The sequence below is a fragment of the Thunnus maccoyii genome, chromosome 4, assembly GCF_910596095.1.
Source record: "Thunnus maccoyii chromosome 4, fThuMac1.1, whole genome shotgun sequence".
NCBI classification, from domain to species: domain Eukaryota; kingdom Metazoa; phylum Chordata; class Actinopteri; order Scombriformes; family Scombridae; genus Thunnus; species Thunnus maccoyii.
Genome location: NC_056536.1, coordinates 203,250 through 220,110, shown reverse-complemented (window position 1 = coordinate 220,110; position 16,861 = coordinate 203,250). Strand labels below are relative to the sequence as shown.

The window sequence follows — 16,861 nt, the reverse complement described above, 5'->3', positions numbered from 1 at the left end:
CCAGACAGGTTTAGTAGAAACCTGGAGCTGCACTGATGAGTCCACCTTAAAGAGAGTTCACTGTTATCACAATAGTGTGTGGAAGAATGATTACTGGGTTATAATATTGTGTGAAGTAAGACTCAGAAAACACGCATAGAAAACGTAGATAATTCCTCTGTTCTGATTCCTTTCTGGGTTCACTAACATTGATTAGTTTTCTGATATTCTTAACGGGTGTACTTTGGAGATTCAGTTGAAGACATAACTTAAATCTGTCTTTTAATCTGCCAGAATGGGTAGTGTTAACAGTAGAAATCAAACAAAGGATAGATATGATAATGTGGACCTGTCCGCTCCTAAAATAAACTACATGAGAGTGAACTATAGTGATTCATCTGTGAAACAAATCAACATTTGGATGACTGAATCTAGCTTTCCGAGCACAGAAAGTTTCAGTATCAGACAGCTAAATCAGCTGAGAGAAAGACTGCAGGAGAAGGAAAAAGAGACTGAGAATAAAAAAGGCAAAAGTAAGTTGATAACAGATTGGAAAGCTTTTAGTTTATGGATGAAAGAAGCACAAAACAGGGACAGGAGACCACAGGCAGGGACAGGTAGGATCTCATCTGTGTCTCAGTGTGTCAAAATGCAGGATTCTGAACTCGACCGGGTGCCGCCCAGGAGACGCATCGACCCGCCGCAACAACAAGATGAACAGCAGCCCGAGCTCGTCAGACGCCTTATCCACGGCCAAGAGCACCACCGCCACATAACTCTGACTGTCCTCCGTCTCCGGTTCCCCTCATCTACCCTGATACATCTGTCTTACCAGGACAAAGCTGCCTCTCCTTCTCATACCAGGTCTGGTCTGGTATTCAAAGGATCTCAAAATCCATCCGTCGTCTCTATGAATCCATTCATCACCCTCCCATCTCCAGTGAGAACTGACACAGAGGGAAACATGCACCGGATCCTGAATCTCCCCATGATGGAGGCGATGTTAATCCACAGACCGTGGACTATGGAGGACGTGAAACAGGCAACGACTCACCTTTCATCACCATCAGATGGAGGAATCTGAAGTGAGACGGCTCCTGGTGGTAAAGATGGGCAGTAACTGGGCCAAGATCTCAGCAGGATATCCAGAGAGTGATGTGAGACTGGCTGACCCCGACGGCGCATAATGACAGCACAGCCTATAGAGTTCACATCACAGATCTCTGTGAGCGCATCCAAGCAGCTTTCCCTGTGAGATTGGACATGAGCAAAGTATCCTCATGTAAACAAGAAGATGATGAAAGTGTTTGCAACTATCTCACTGGTCTGACAGAAGTTCACAACACACACAGCAGCCTGACACCTCCAGCTGACCTGAAGAATAATGCTGTTACAGCATGGGAAGCACATTTGAGAAACAGCTTCCTAAATGGACTGAAACCTGATATTTCCAACATGGTGAAACATATATGCATCACCTGGGACTCATGGAAGCACATGCTGTGCACGCTGAGAAAACCCTCAAAGAAAGCCAGAAGAGGAAAGGAGAAAAGAAAGAGAAAGATCTCCACACGGCTACATCGACTATGTTCCAAGGACACGCCAGAGGGCGCGGACACGGCCGCAGCAGAGGTGGACTTAGAGGGGGCCGTGGAGGACGACGCACGACTGATCCAGATGCTTGTTTTCACTGTGGCGAGGGAAGAAAAATCCAACTTACAAGCACAAGGCCGATGGACTCGGGGCGGCAGCCCGGGAGGGGGAGGAACCGGCACCTTTGACCACACTGACGCACGATGAGAGACAACCTACACATCAGATGGGTGATTGCACCACACACACACTGATTGATGATGCCAAAGCTCAGTTAGAGAAGAAGCAGGAAACACACAGCCTGTAGGCACATATGCTAAATACTCAACTGAAGCTAACGCAGACATGCCGACACACACGCTCCTTGTACATGGTAAGCATGTAACATTTCTTGTTGATCTGGTGCAACACACTCTGTTATTAGACACGTTTTCAACACCTCTAAAGATGAGAGGAAGATACGTGAAGTCTGTAGGGGCGTCAGGTGACACAGTTCTGGAAAAATCCATTATCATGCTCTGACGATGTTACAGGCAAATTGAAGCATTCATTTTTGCTGTCAAACTGTTGCCCAATCAATCTAATGGGACGAGTTGTGATGTGTTTATTGGGTATTTGTCTTGTTTCAACATCAAAAGGGGTTATTGTTATTGGAACAAGTGACACTCACATATTTGTGAAATACAGCCCTGACACGCTGCTTTATGTGTATGAATGGAAGCTCTGCACATCAGCTGTGACTTCCGTAAACACCGCTCTTGTTGATAACGCGTGCTCACATTCAACACAGACTACATGCAACCACAAGATCTACACTGCACTGCACACATACATGAAGGGAGAGATGCAGAGTTTGAGAAAAGATGGTTCAAAGAAGGTTGCCTGAGAGAAAAGCTAACGTTAAGTTCTATGTTTGGGAATAAACACAGATGTGCTCTTTCAGTGACTTTGCCTGAACAAACAAAGCCAAAGCAGATTGATGAATCTTCACTATAGTTCCCTTTCAGTGATTCAGGGTGGGATTCTCTGTTTGAGGTTCCTGACTCATACCCACACATGTCACTTGCCAAATACAGGGAAGGAAAATGGCAGGATTTGGATCCATGGGTGAGACGATGTGAAAATGCAGAAATATTGAATTTGTTAAATCTGATCGTTATGTTCAGTATAATCCTGTTTTTGAAGGATTATTGATAGGTAAAAATGACCAAATAGACTGAGGTTGGTTGGTTGGACACTGTAAGGTTACCCTTGTCTGGTTATTTCACTGAGACACTGTTAATAACTACCTTCTATAACAAGATCCCAACCTACCTTTGATATAAAAGAAAAATTTTGTAGTTTTTTTTTGTTTTAATTTGATTTTTTTATTTGTTTTTTATTTGTTTCTTGTTTTTTTTTTGTTGTTTGTTTTGTTTTAATGTAAGACTACTACTTATCCCCCCCCCCCCTTTTTTATTTTTATATATTTAGGGCCCGAGCACCGACCGGTGCGAAGCCCTATTGAAACTGAAGGAGTTATTATTATTCCTCCGAAACAAACGCATTTTTGAGGGCCTAAACATGCACGAAAACTCATGAAAATTTGCACAGATGTCAGGACTGGCGAAAATTTCAATATTTTATGGGTCTCGAAATAAAGCGGGACAAAATGGCTCGACAGCGCCACCTAGAAAGTCAAGAAAATTGAGCCCCTCGATACAGATTGTCGTAGGAGAACGAAATTCGGTATGCATATGTATCATGACCAGACGCACCAAAAAGTCTCAAGGACACATAGCCTAACTCCAACAGGAAGTCGGCCATTTTGTATCAAAGTTGAAATTTTGCACCGATTTTGTCATTTCCAGCCCGCATACTTTAACGAACTCCTCCTAGAGATTTGACCCCAGGACTTTCAAATTCGGTCCGTATCATCTACAGGCATAGGAGATTAAAAGTTGTTAAAACAATTCTCATTAGTCTTTCCTAGGGGGCGTGGCTGGGCGGCGAATTTCGATCCTTCGCCATGAAAAATGAAACGGCTATAACTCCGGCATACATGATCCTAAGAGAGCCAAACCTTTTGTGCTTCATAAGAGTCCCGCCCTGAACGGGTCCATGTGACAATACAGGATATGAGTCATAGCGCCACCTCCTGGCAACAGGAAGTTACATGTTTTACGCTCTGACGCCCTGTGGGCAGCACGGTGATCGAATCCAGCTGAAATTTACTGAGAATAGCCTCAAGACCTTGGAGATCTTATATTATGAAGTTGGTGACCCTTCGTCGAAAGGTGTTGCCATGGCGACGCAGCGAATTCCGATGTGTCGCCATGAAATTTCAACGCCTTATAACTTGACTCCACGTGGTCTGATCTTTTCCAAATTTCATATGCTTGTTAAGAGTCCCAATCTGAACACATGTTCAGTCTCATATTTAGCGAAAGTCATAGCGCCACCTACTGGCAACAGGAAGTATCATGCGTCGTACTTTGTCTAATTACTCCTAGGAAATTTGGCTGATGCACCTGAAATTAAGTCAGCTAATAAACAAGACCTTGGTGATGCTACATTTGGCAGCTCATGACCCAAAACTGAATGCTGTTACCATGGCGACACATCCTTCGCCATGAAATATGATACTGTTTTTCAGGGAGAAGGGATTGCTCTACAGTCATGAAACTTGACACACATGTCTAGAGTGATGTCAGCTAAAATCCTATGTGGTCGCTTTGAATGGGCGTGGCAAAATGGCTCAACAGCGCCCCCTTTAAAATTTCAAAATTGCAGCCCCGCCTTCCAGATTAACGTAGAAAGATGAAATTCACAGGGCACATGTATAATGTCAACACGCACAAAAAAGCCTCTTGAAGCCTTATTGTAAGTCGAACAGGAAGTCGGCCATCTTGAAAAAAATGGTACATTTTCGCCTTTTCTTGGCCATTTCGCATACCTTGTATTTTAAAGAACTCCTCCTACAGAATCCATCGTAAGGACTTAAAAATCAGTGTGTGTCATCTAGAGTAGTGTATGATCATGATGGTTTGGCCGTGGCGTGGCGTTGAGTTTTGATGTTTCGCCATGACAGAGGAAATTGATATAACTTGAGTGTACACGGTTGGATCTGCCTCAAACTTCACAGGTTTGATATCAATCCAGGCCTGAGCATGTCTACTTTAAAATATTCATTCAGTGATGCAAACTGGCTCGATAGCGCCCCCTACAGCATTTCAACGCAGCAGTCCCAGCTGAAGGCAAAATAGTGCACAAAGGAAGTGATGTTTCTCTCCTTGATTTGTCTGAAAACAGCCTGAGTCCGGAAACATCTACAAGTCACTGACAAAAGACCTTCGACTGGGCAACACTTCGACATGCGCTGGAGGACATGCTTTTATGTAAATGTCAAATTGATCAGCAGGGCACCGCAGGGAATCGAACCCCATCCCAGTATAAACCAGGAGTAGCCATTACCGGTGCCTTTTGCTTTTTGACACTACATAGAAGGAAAAGCAAAACCTGCATTACCCACAGCATATGGCAGCATTTCATATTATGTCAAAATGACAATTATATTGTAGTTGTTCACCAAATGTCATTTGTGCATTATCAAATATTATCAATACATGTTAGACTTATAAATGCTGTTGTAATGCAGGAAAAAGAAACCCTTGTCATTTATTTTTACAACACCTAATACACAAAATGGTTAAAAATACCAGTTTCATTTCATATTTCATGCTTGGCCATAAATAAGCTTAAATAACATACAACTCATAAAGTTAAAAATCACCAAATAATGCTCACTAAAAACATACATCTACAACAGTTGTAAAGTATTACTGTCCTATGTCAGAAGATATACATTTAAAAGAACAAACAACCGCCTCATGATCACTAAAATATGTTGGCAACACTACTGATTCAATTTCATAATGTGATGTTTTCACATACACATGGTCAATTAATGTGCCCTTCTCTGTTGTGGGCTGTGTAACATATTGAATGTACCCTTTGTCTGTTAGAAATTTGCAGATTGTTGATGATTTCAAGATGTCCTCATTAAAATCTCCCATGATTGCAATTGTGTTACTTTTTGGATCTAGCCAATCAACTAATTTGCCTAGATGTTCTTTAAATAAAGACATGGGATAAGATGGTGGTCGATAAATGACAGCTATTAATATGTTACATGTAACATAGTTATAAATAAAACATTCCAAATTCACATTTGTTGCTTTGATAATATTATATTCCAAATTGTCTGCACTATAAAAGCCGACTCCACCATGCTGTTGTCCTTGAAGTTCAATCAGTGCTGGATTGTTGCTATTGTAAGATAAACTTCGTGGACAACCATGAAAAGTAAAACCATCAATCTTTACAGCTTCAAATGAGGAAGCAGCAGGTAGCCATGTTTCTGTAACAGCAATACAGTTAAGCTGCAATTGCTGTGTACATAATGCCAAATCAGATACATGGTGTGTCAAATTTTGCACATTCATCAAAAATACAGTAAAACTACTTGTACTAAATTTGTGTCTAGTTATATTTTGGTTCAAGAATTGAGGCATACTCTGAATTGTATCCTGAATACCATCCTTACAATATATGGCTTTATCTTCAAAATCTTGAATCACCAAACCTGACAAACTTCTAACACGACTTAGGGCTACATATGCCTGGCCTGCAGAAAATACTTTCTTAAGAGAAACAACAGCACTATCTACAGTAATACCTTGTACTTTATGTACCGTACAAGCCCAAGCAAGTTTCAGCGGAAACTGTCGTCGCATACCACCTTTGTTAGTAACTTTTTCTTCCTCTGGTTCAATACCGGTGGAACCAAAGAAAACTAAGCTACTCGTCGATTGTTTCCTCCTCTGCGCGCCAACATGCTCATCATCAAACTTAACATACACTTTGAGAGGAAACGTACCCTTATCTGCACCAACTATATGAGTTACAGTACCGCAAACCCCATTAACAAGACCATCTGTAACATCCACGTTTTTACACAGCATTACACGCGCATTTTCACCCAACAACAGCTGTTCAGTCAAACATGTGTTATATGTTTTCGCATGATGTCCATTTTTCAATTCTAGTTTGCCTGTTTTCTTATTATTCACAAAATCCTGAGCATCTATCTCGACATATTCAGGACAAATGTTAAGCAGCTGTGCCAAATTATGCTCATTTACTTGTTTATTTGTAGGAAATATGTGTAAAGCTGAGCTGACTTCACCAGTTTCACAATGTTTCAATATTTGTATGTCACTGCTTAACATTGGGGTTCCTTTTGATCGAGTTCTCACCCTGTTCAATAGCTCTGCGAACACGTTATCTTTTTGCCTAACGATTTGTTTTAATTCAACGACCTTAAACAGATTAGACCACAAGCTGACACCTACATCATCTACATATAGGGGTTTCCCTTTTACTGGAGGCAACTGGAAAAAATCTCCAACAGCAACTACACTCACATTTCCAAATGGTGAGAAATCACCGGTTTGCTTAATCTGTCTCAACCTACCGTGAATGTATGACAACAACCTATGATCAACCATTGATATTTCGTCGACTATCAAAATCTGAAGATCACTATATTTAGCGCGCAAAGAATTAACTTTTTCCTCACCCAAAGGTGTGTAGGGTAAACCAACATCTTTTCCGATACTAAACGTGTGGTGAATAGTAGATGCATGCAAATTATATGCAGCAATCCCTGTAGGAGCCGTTAATAACACACTAATATTGTCTGGATGACGACACACCGTTGACAATAGCCTCATTGCCTCATATTGAATCGCTTTTATTAAATGACTTTTTCCTGTCCCTGCACCACCTGTGATGAATACATGGAAGGGATCTGGATTTTTCCCTAATACTTTCTCTAAACACCATTGTCGAATTTGATAAAAAACAGCAAGCTGTGTCTCATTCAAAGATCTAATTAAAGCCAAACCTTCACTTCTACACATGATGTTTTTTCTTTTTTCCAAATGTGCAACATGTTGACTAGTTACTGCTAAATCTGGAATATTTTCCTCATGTTCTTCCACTATCTGTTGTTTGTCTTTTTGTTCTTGGTCACACTGTAAACGCTCCAACTCTTGCTCTGGGCACAACTCACACCACGCATCCTCTAATACACCATCTCTATCAATTGTATTCTGGATTTCATCCAATTCATCTGCTTTAATTTCAAAATGACTTCTATTCAAATCAACAACTGACTTAACAGGATGTCTTGACCCATCACTAAACCTCACATGACCATTTTCGTAAAACTGTGCAAATGTCTCACAGTTTGGAGGTTTTAGCTGCACATCTGCACGATACGGCAAGAACAACTGCATTATACTTTGGTAAAACAATTCTGGATTTTTTGTCTCAGAGAAGCGCGCGTAACGAACAACTGCAGGATCTGTTCGTGTTCTTTTCGTGATAAAACCACAATCATTCTTTAATTTAATGCTGGCCTGAGATTTTTCATTTTTACTCAAAACACGATATTCAGATGCAAATGTTGCCATACACATGTCATTGAATACACTATCATTTGGCCTATTTTTATAACGGTCAACAAAACTAGTCATCCAAACATCTTCTGAGGTACAAGCGCGCGATCTTGCCTTTTGTTTCAACACACTCAAAGGCAAACTCATTCTAACTCTATTGTCCCCTGTCGGTACAAATACAACTTTCCTCGAACATTCCTTTAAATGCATATTTGTCAATCTGTATACAGCTTCTTGAGCACACACATCTCTGTTATGCAAATACACACTGCCTAGATTTTTCAATGCCTCCTTAGATGCTTCTCTCTGTGCATTCCCTAACAACAATCCCATCTCTCTTTCTGCCTTAGACATATAAGAGATAATATAAACAACGCACGCATACGCATCAACAACAAATTGCAAGTCTAAATTTGCCTGCCAACATTTTAATAGTGGTTTGCTATACTGATTTATCCAGACTTCATTAACTTGCCTCTTTAACACAATATGTGTATTTCTAGCTAAACACGTATATGCAGCCTCAAAAGTGACCTGATCAATCCCTACACTTTGGAATAAATGTACCACACTATCAAAACTATTCTTCTCATTGGAAAGAGCATTCTTGATTTTTGTCATTATCTCTGCTGCATGTTTTTTCTTCATGTCATTTGAAGTTTTCTGACTATGATTAACACACGTTGAAGATTTATCTGTCTCACAACTGCATGCTTTTTTGCACTCTTCATCATCTTTACGGCGACATATAAACGTTCGAGCGGATGCTGGCCTCGGAAAATTGAAACGACAAACCGTGTTTTTCTTTTTACAAGTTTTTGAATGTTGTTTTGAATGCTGCTGCACAGAAGTGACAGTTTCCAATAAAGTCTCATCTTGGGATGGCAACTCACATGTTATATATTTATCAATAAATTCAACTACTTCTTCATCTGTGTTTTTATCAATCAATGGAGCATTCTCTATCCAAAACAAACAATGCACATGGGGTGAACCGCGCTGCTGAAATTCCACTCGATAAAAGTAATCCTTAATTTTACCAATCGGATGTGATGGCGACATAAGTACCTCTCTCAAAAAAACATGCCAGCGGAAATCAAACATCCTGGCCGCAGTGACAGGATTGCAGCGTAAAAGATCACACCTGTCTGCCCACTCTAAACCTGCAGCAGTCTGTGCTCTACCTTCCTGCTTCAAAATACTATCCAGAAGATTTGTCCAGCGCATATCAGCAGAAGAAAAGGAACAAAACCAGGTAGGAACACCGAGCTGACGAACACAAGCAAGCAGATCACGCTGTGCTCCTTGCCAAAAAGCTGGGGTACCTCGAATCGGTTTAAGGAAACGATACCCATCATCAAACTCCAACAACTTTTTCAAAGATTCATCATTTTTTAACATATCGTTTACCTTATTATCAGGTACGTTTTGAGACATACAGCCTTTCCCTTTTCGTAATGCTATAGATACATTAGAAACAACCTGCTCAATCTCAGACATGTACTGCGCAAAAAAGATATATTCCTCATTGTGTGCAAACCTACCATCCGCATGTAGAATTCTGTTATTAAAATATCGCGACAACGTCAAACGATTTGCTCTACTTTCATGATAAGTATTACGTCCCTGCGGAAACAACACCGGAAAGCATTTGGCTTCGTTTGCATGATCCGAAAGCAATTTTACAGGACTATTTCCTTCTGCTGGAGCAAGGTTCAATATATCATCAAAATATTGATCCAGCATTTCCTGACCAATATCCACAGGCATGAGACACGTATCCTGAAACATACAATGTTGTTGTCTATCGTGCAAAAGCTCATCTTCACAATCAACTTTACCACTTTCAACATCACCATCAGTGTCTTTCCCTAAATCACCCTCTTCCCTACAAAACTCATTTAACCAAGCTTCATTAAACTCTACATCTTTATAATGCACATTTGTCCTTTTTAAATACTGCAATGCCTGCCTTACATGCATAGTATCAACAAACTGATACTCATAATGCCCTTTATACGTTAACTTGCGTTTCAATTTTACACGCAACAAAGATCCTTCCATATTACAACGAGGCAGAACATTACTAGTCTGCACAATATTTGCTGGAACACATGTTACCGGTCCATGTACACCATTCTGTCCTCCCTTAGGTAACGCTAACATTTTCATAAATGGTATATGTAAAGAAATCAAATGCTGCTCTAAACTATTCAAACATGCCAACTCTGGTGGAATGGGATCAACTTTCAAACTGTTTATTGCACATTCAGGTGGCATTATACCTTTATTAATCTTACCATGACAAGTGTAACAAATCCACAGACAACCTCTAGCTGTATCCAACAACTGACATGGCTTTTCACAGTCCTTATTACATTTGTGTAAATACACTTCAGTGATACATTTATCTGCAAATGATGCTACTGCTTCATTCTTGTTATAAAAATCCCTCTTACAATTCAAAACCTGATGTCTAAACAACAATCTATGACAGACGCAACACACAAACTCTGGCCCATCCTTTACTTTAGCCAAAAACTGCTCCATAACAAAATCAAACTGCTCCGCCTTTTCTTTCAATTGTTGCCTCTTCACTTTGTTGGCTGCTAAAACACGCTTCTTATGGTCAGCATTTCCATAATATCTCGCTTTAGTCATGGCTTTTACACTTTGTCTATGCAACATATCTCTCCTATATTTGCTTACACTCATTTCCTTAACTTTCTCCCTATGCAACATATCTCTCCTATATTTGCTTACACTCATTTCCTTAACTTTCTCCCTATGCAACACATTTTTCTGATATTTCACTTTAATCTTTTCCTTACGTTTCTCCCTATGCTGCACACTTTCCTGATATTTCTTTTTCATTTGTAGATACTTTTTCTTTATAAAATACTTAGAAATAGCATTATTTGTTGCTGTACTCTGTTCCTGGACTTTCTGATCGCTCTTACTTGTGTTCTCTGTCACAGCGCTAACCCATGAACATTCCTCTGCACTCTGCCGTCTCAAATTGTACACTTTGGACTCAGACCTGTTCAACTTGCAGCTACCATAACAACTATGGAGTTCAGGCTGATGAACACAAACAACACTTTCATAATGGTTACCATTACAATTTTCTAAGTAGATCCCCTGTTTTGAAAAACACCTATATTTGCAACTATATTCTAGCCATCGATCATCATGATAAGTAAAGATATTAACTCCTAAACAATCTGCTGCTGCCTGTATTTCAACCTCAGTTGCCCAACTGCCAACATATCGCATTTTTGAACTTTTAATGTATTCTACCACTGAAGAATATTCACTTCTCAAGATACTTTTATAGTCCGCAGCATTACTCTCTAATTGTTTCACAACAGCAAGTCTAATTTTCCTATGGTTCTTTTGTGTTCCACTAACAGCTTGGGAAATCGCTCTAAAGAAACAGTTACCGTCAGCCACTATTTTCTCATTCTTACACGGCGTTCCCAACAGACCAACTTCTGTAGGCATTGGTGCATCATATTTCTCAAACTCTACATTAAACTGTGTACATAAAGCCTGCGCAACATCTTTACAAATGGGATCAAACCACAGCTTTTCCGAAGTTACATCACTGACAAACACAACATCTGAATTCACTACAGCCACATTATTCCTTTTCATTTTCTTAGCAGCACAAGTTTGCCCTGTAATCTTACGCTTCGTACCTCGGTCAACTTTACTTCCTGAAGGAATACCACATACCAGCGATGAACCGAAAGCCATGGATGCAGTTTCACAAGTCGTGACAGTGTCAGTACACTTTGTTGTTCTCAACTCAGACTTACTGCCCCCGCAAATGACACGAACACCAGCAAACTCATATGGTCTGTCATTTTGAGTGAGAGATGTAGACAAATTGCATATGAAACTGTACACCTCTTTAAGACAACTAAAATATACAACAACACTATTACCGTTAGGATCTGGCATTCCAGCAGCACTGCGCGCATGGGAATCAACAACCGCATAGCGTCCGTTTTGACGAATGACTGCACACGTGGTACCACACAATGTTAGCAAACGTATCATATTTCTCAAACATGTTTTTCAAGCTATTTTGTAGAGACATGAATATGCCAGCCTGAATAAACTCTCCATCAACCACACTGACATCACCCGATACATAGTCACCATAACGAAACTCAAAGTTATGTCCATCTATAACCGAGTGCTTTGGCAAATCAGGAACACACAAGAATTTAGATGATCCACTAATCTTCTTGTTGTCTCTCAAAGACGTGTACAACTGATCACCTAAAACTACGACCCTGTCTAGATCTTTTACCTGCCATGCAAAAACACTGTCAACCGCATGTTTTGCCAGACTTACCAAACCAACAGCCATACATTGGAATCCCCCATATTTAAAGCGATTACTACCCTGATGATACGAACCTGTTACACTATGTTGAACATGGCTAGAAGTACCAGCTACTACAGAAGACCATAATACGCTGGAGCTAGGGCTAGCCTTGCTCTTCACCTTACCAGATCCTGATGAGTGCTGATGATGAAGACTCTCCTTGTCCGGCATCTGTAATAAAGATAAATGGAGATTTTGATCAGTGCGCTCCCATCATCATCCTCATCAGAAATAGACAAAACAAAACACTCTCGATCACAGACTGTATTACACCTTTAGTTAGTCTTCATCTAGTTAGGTGTATTTATTGAGTTCAACAAAAAAGGCTGGTTACTATTTCCATGTTTACACTTGATTTCATCTAGACTATATTACGTTTCCAAAGTGCAACTACTACTACTACTACTACAAATAATAACAAAACTGTTTTCAATCATGCATATACTACACTAACAATAGCATAGCTGATGACTAGATTCAAAAACATTCAGACTAAGAGCACAAACCTCCTCTGTTCCAACCAATTGAATGGGACTGGTAGGTGCATCATGGGAAAACACCTCCACAACACAAGGGGTTCCCTCCTCCTATAAAAACAAAATACCCCATGAAAAAACACAATGTATAAACTGCATAGACATGGGGCTTTAATGCTACAAAAAATATCAATTTGTAATTATCATTTATACTACATGAACAGTGACAATAAAGTAGCTTCACTAACTCCATTACAAGAAACCAGAACGAAACAGAAAATTTTTAGTGAGAGCACCTACCTCCTCGCCTGCAGCCACTGTCTTGACACTGGTAGGTGAATCCTGGGAAAACACCTCCACAAAACAGGGGGTTGCCTCCTCCTACAACACAAAAAGCAAAAACAAAATAAAATTAAACAAAATGATTGAACCACATTACTAAAATACTTCCTTGCAAGTCTGCTGTGACACAAAATATCTTCTGGCTTCTAGTGCAAGAACAAAACATCCTTTATAAACATTAGGTCTGTATTATACAATTTGCTTCGACTTTACAGATATACAATGCGTATAACTAATCCATGTTTTTTTATATGCAACCTTATAGGCTACCAATTTAAACTAGACTTGCATGATTGTAAATAATGCTGAAGTGTAAAATACATTCACACAAACCTCCACCGGCAGAACGTCTTTCACAGGACAGCCAGGTGAGGCCTCACAAGACACGAGCTGGGTGCCAGGTTTAGCCACAACCTAGGAAGGAAACACAATTGAAAGAACTGTATAAATGTACTTTATCATTGTTTCACAATTACTCCCTGAATATTACAAACAGGTAAATATGTCATTACTATCTTCTCAAACTATACAAAAGAAAAATGTAAATATAACATTTAAAAAAAGAAAAGTTACCAACCTGCTGCTGTCCACGTTTCCTTTTTGAGGCAACAGCTTTCTGCCGGCGGACCACATTTGGCTTCTAATGTAAGACAAAAACATTTTAAATACAAATACAAATTTGGGGCATAAGTAAATTCATACAATATAACAGTCCCATTCTGTGTCAAGACAAAACACTTATAAAAAGGCCTCACAAATACAATTTGAATGCAAATTACCAGTTTGCCTTGTGGAACAGCCGTGCACACAGGGCTAGGGAGATGCGATGGGACAGCTTTGTCCATCGCATCCAACACGGCACTGCTGAAACGGACGGGATTCAGCGGGATGAAACACTTGACTGATGTTTCATCTGCCTGTGGAAAACAAAAGAACAAGACCATTGTTGCAAATGTATCTTGAAAATAAGCCAAAACATGCACACAGGTACAGCAACAAATGGATATCACTTTGTCCGCACAGTGTTACACTAGTCAGGAAAAATCTTCCACTCCAAAAACTAAAACACACATACAATATGCAATGTCTCACCTTCCTGCCCTTGATGACAACTGTCCAGTCAAAAGGGTTTGACGGACGCGGCACAGGTGCTTCTCCCTTCACCACCACCTTTGGTACAAAGGTTCTCCCAGGGGGTGAAGTCCTGAGAGGAACCTGGGGCGTAGGTGGTGGTGTCTCCAATAGCTGATAAGCAGACATCCAGATCAGCTGAGAGAGGATCGCCATACCGCCAGCATCACTCAGGTGGACCTGCAAAATATAAGCAATAAATAACATTTTACAAAACAGAAGTTTTCATGTCTGTATGAATCTACAATGAATTGCACTTTAAAAATCAACTAAACTTGAGTATAGTAAGTTTTTCATTGGCAATCTTATCAGATATTGTTCTACTTACGCCATCTCTGCTCCACAAGTCCAGGCGATCCAAGGGGAAGTGCTCAGCGGTGGGAAAGTATCTGATACCTAAAAAAAAAAAAAAAACAACAACACTGAAACAAAAAACTCACACACACACACACATCATGAAACAGTGAAATATCTACATATATTAATTTGTCACTTTATATCATATTAACTGAATGAATTCTTTGATTCCTATAATCAGATAGGCCAAAAAGAAATCATCTGTTATACATATCAAAACTAACACTAAAACTTTCTTTTCAACTTACCCATGCTGGCTGCCACACGATGGAACTCTTGCCGCATGAGTTCCTGAAGACCCAGGTCTGCATTCAGGCGAGGTGTGAAATCCTGGACAAAGACCTATACAAAACAAAAGTATTTCCATAATGATGAAAATTATTGTATACAATTTTCACCAGGTAACCCAATCAAATAATGCGTAGTACCAAAGACTATTTACTACTATAAAGCATACCGTTGTCCAAAGACTGCACGCGCTGCGCAGGAACTGTCGAAAGTCAGCTCCCGCCTCATCAACCGTCCTGCTGGCGGTCAGGTTGTTGCTGGGGGCCATCACACAGACTGCGTCGGGTGTCCGAGGTACAGCAGCATGCAACATCTCGGTCCTCAACTCAGACGCACAGGCCCCCGGGGTCGACATGAAGCCAAAGGAGAGGCGTCCCTCTGGCATCTTCACAAATCCATCTACCATGGCCCGTAGATGGGAGGCTCCAATGACAAGAACGAACTGGAACAACAAACAATTTAATCAATTACAATCAATAACAACTCTTTACATCAAAGGTTTTTTATTAAACTCTGAACCAATAATACCTTCTTGTCAGGATCCTCAGGTGGAATGACCAATTTGTGACTGCGCCCAGTCAAAGCAGAAATTGGCCACTTCTTCACCTTATGACGAAAACCTGTGCCCTCACCTGTTTATAAAAACACAACAACCCCACAAAAAGTTCAATTAAAAATTTGGAACAAACAAATGCATGGAAACATACATTACAATCATACTACAACTATGTAATGCATATACATATAAGAAAAAGCTGTACTGAAAAAACTGTTGAATACATACGGGCACAGGTGCCAGTGGAAGGCCGCTGAGGTCCGGAAACCACAAGACGGCGCTCCGCCATGCTCTGCCTGGCTGCCTGAGAACGGCGAAAGGACTTGTTGCGAGGCATCTGAAAATATGCAGACACAACTGGTTAATTTACATTATGACACTGTGCTATATGACATTACTAAACACTTCTAACACACAATAGAGGTACTATTACATTTTTTCATACATCTAACATATCATTTACAATGGCGGGAAAATATTTCAAATTATTGTTTTCTGTAATAGACAGACCGCGCGCGCCAACCACACACACACACACACACACACACACACACACACACACACACACACACACACACACACACACACACACACACACACACACACACACACACACACACACACACACACACTTACTTTATCAATGAAAGAAACTTGGCCACAAGGGATATATAATTTCTGACAAAATAACATGGTTAATATAAGGGACTCCGACGATGTGTACAAGTTTACAGACCATAGACTAAGAAAAAGTGGCTATATTTGGTTGATAGGATGGCGTTAATCATAGCTAGTTTAGCAGAGTGCTTTGACAATCTATGTTTAACAATACAAATAATAATGCTAAAGCTAAATTTCGATAGTGGGAGTGCAGCTATCCGTTAACACAAAACGTACGTTACTCATAGGACAACGTTTGAAATTACCATACTCGAAACATAAAAAAACACTGTTCCTAAAGCTATAATTGACTTCACACAGGAGCTAATGACACACATGAGGATAAAATGATAATGAGCCACAAATACCTTAAAACTTTGTCGCTAATTATAAAACATTTCATTCACTTACAGTGCGTTCACCAAAAGTCCACCGAAGAGAAGAAGAATGCTGTCAAAGTCGCTGCTAAAGTCGCTGCTGAAGTTGCTGTTGAAATTGCAGAAAGGCTCACAAGCTAGCTTGTTCGCGCTATCGCTCTCTCACCAGTTGTCACAGTGTCCGAAAACAAAGCAACAAG

General features: G+C 40.2%; 1 protein-coding gene across 1 annotated transcript; it reads right to left on the bottom strand.

Annotated features, from left to right (window-relative positions):
* Nucleotides 1–4,615: 4,615 nt before the first annotated feature.
* Nucleotides 4,616–6,743, bottom strand: LOC121895272. The gene is made up of 2 exons (XM_042408284.1): nucleotides 6,660–6,743; nucleotides 4,616–6,628 (listed from the first exon to the last, which is right to left on the bottom strand). Exon 2 carries the CDS (start codon nucleotides 6,573–6,575, stop codon nucleotides 5,391–5,393), a length of 1,185 nt encoding a protein of 394 aa, XP_042264218.1. The 5' UTR covers nucleotides 6,576–6,628; nucleotides 6,660–6,743; the 3' UTR covers nucleotides 4,616–5,390.
* Nucleotides 6,744–16,861: the final 10,118 nt, after the last annotated feature.

What these genes read in the sequence shown, in the direction of transcription:
- LOC121895272 (XM_042408284.1), bottom strand. Translation starts at nt 6,575, where the DNA reads ATGCTGTGTAAAAACGTGGATGTTACAGATGGTCTTGTTAATGGGGTT.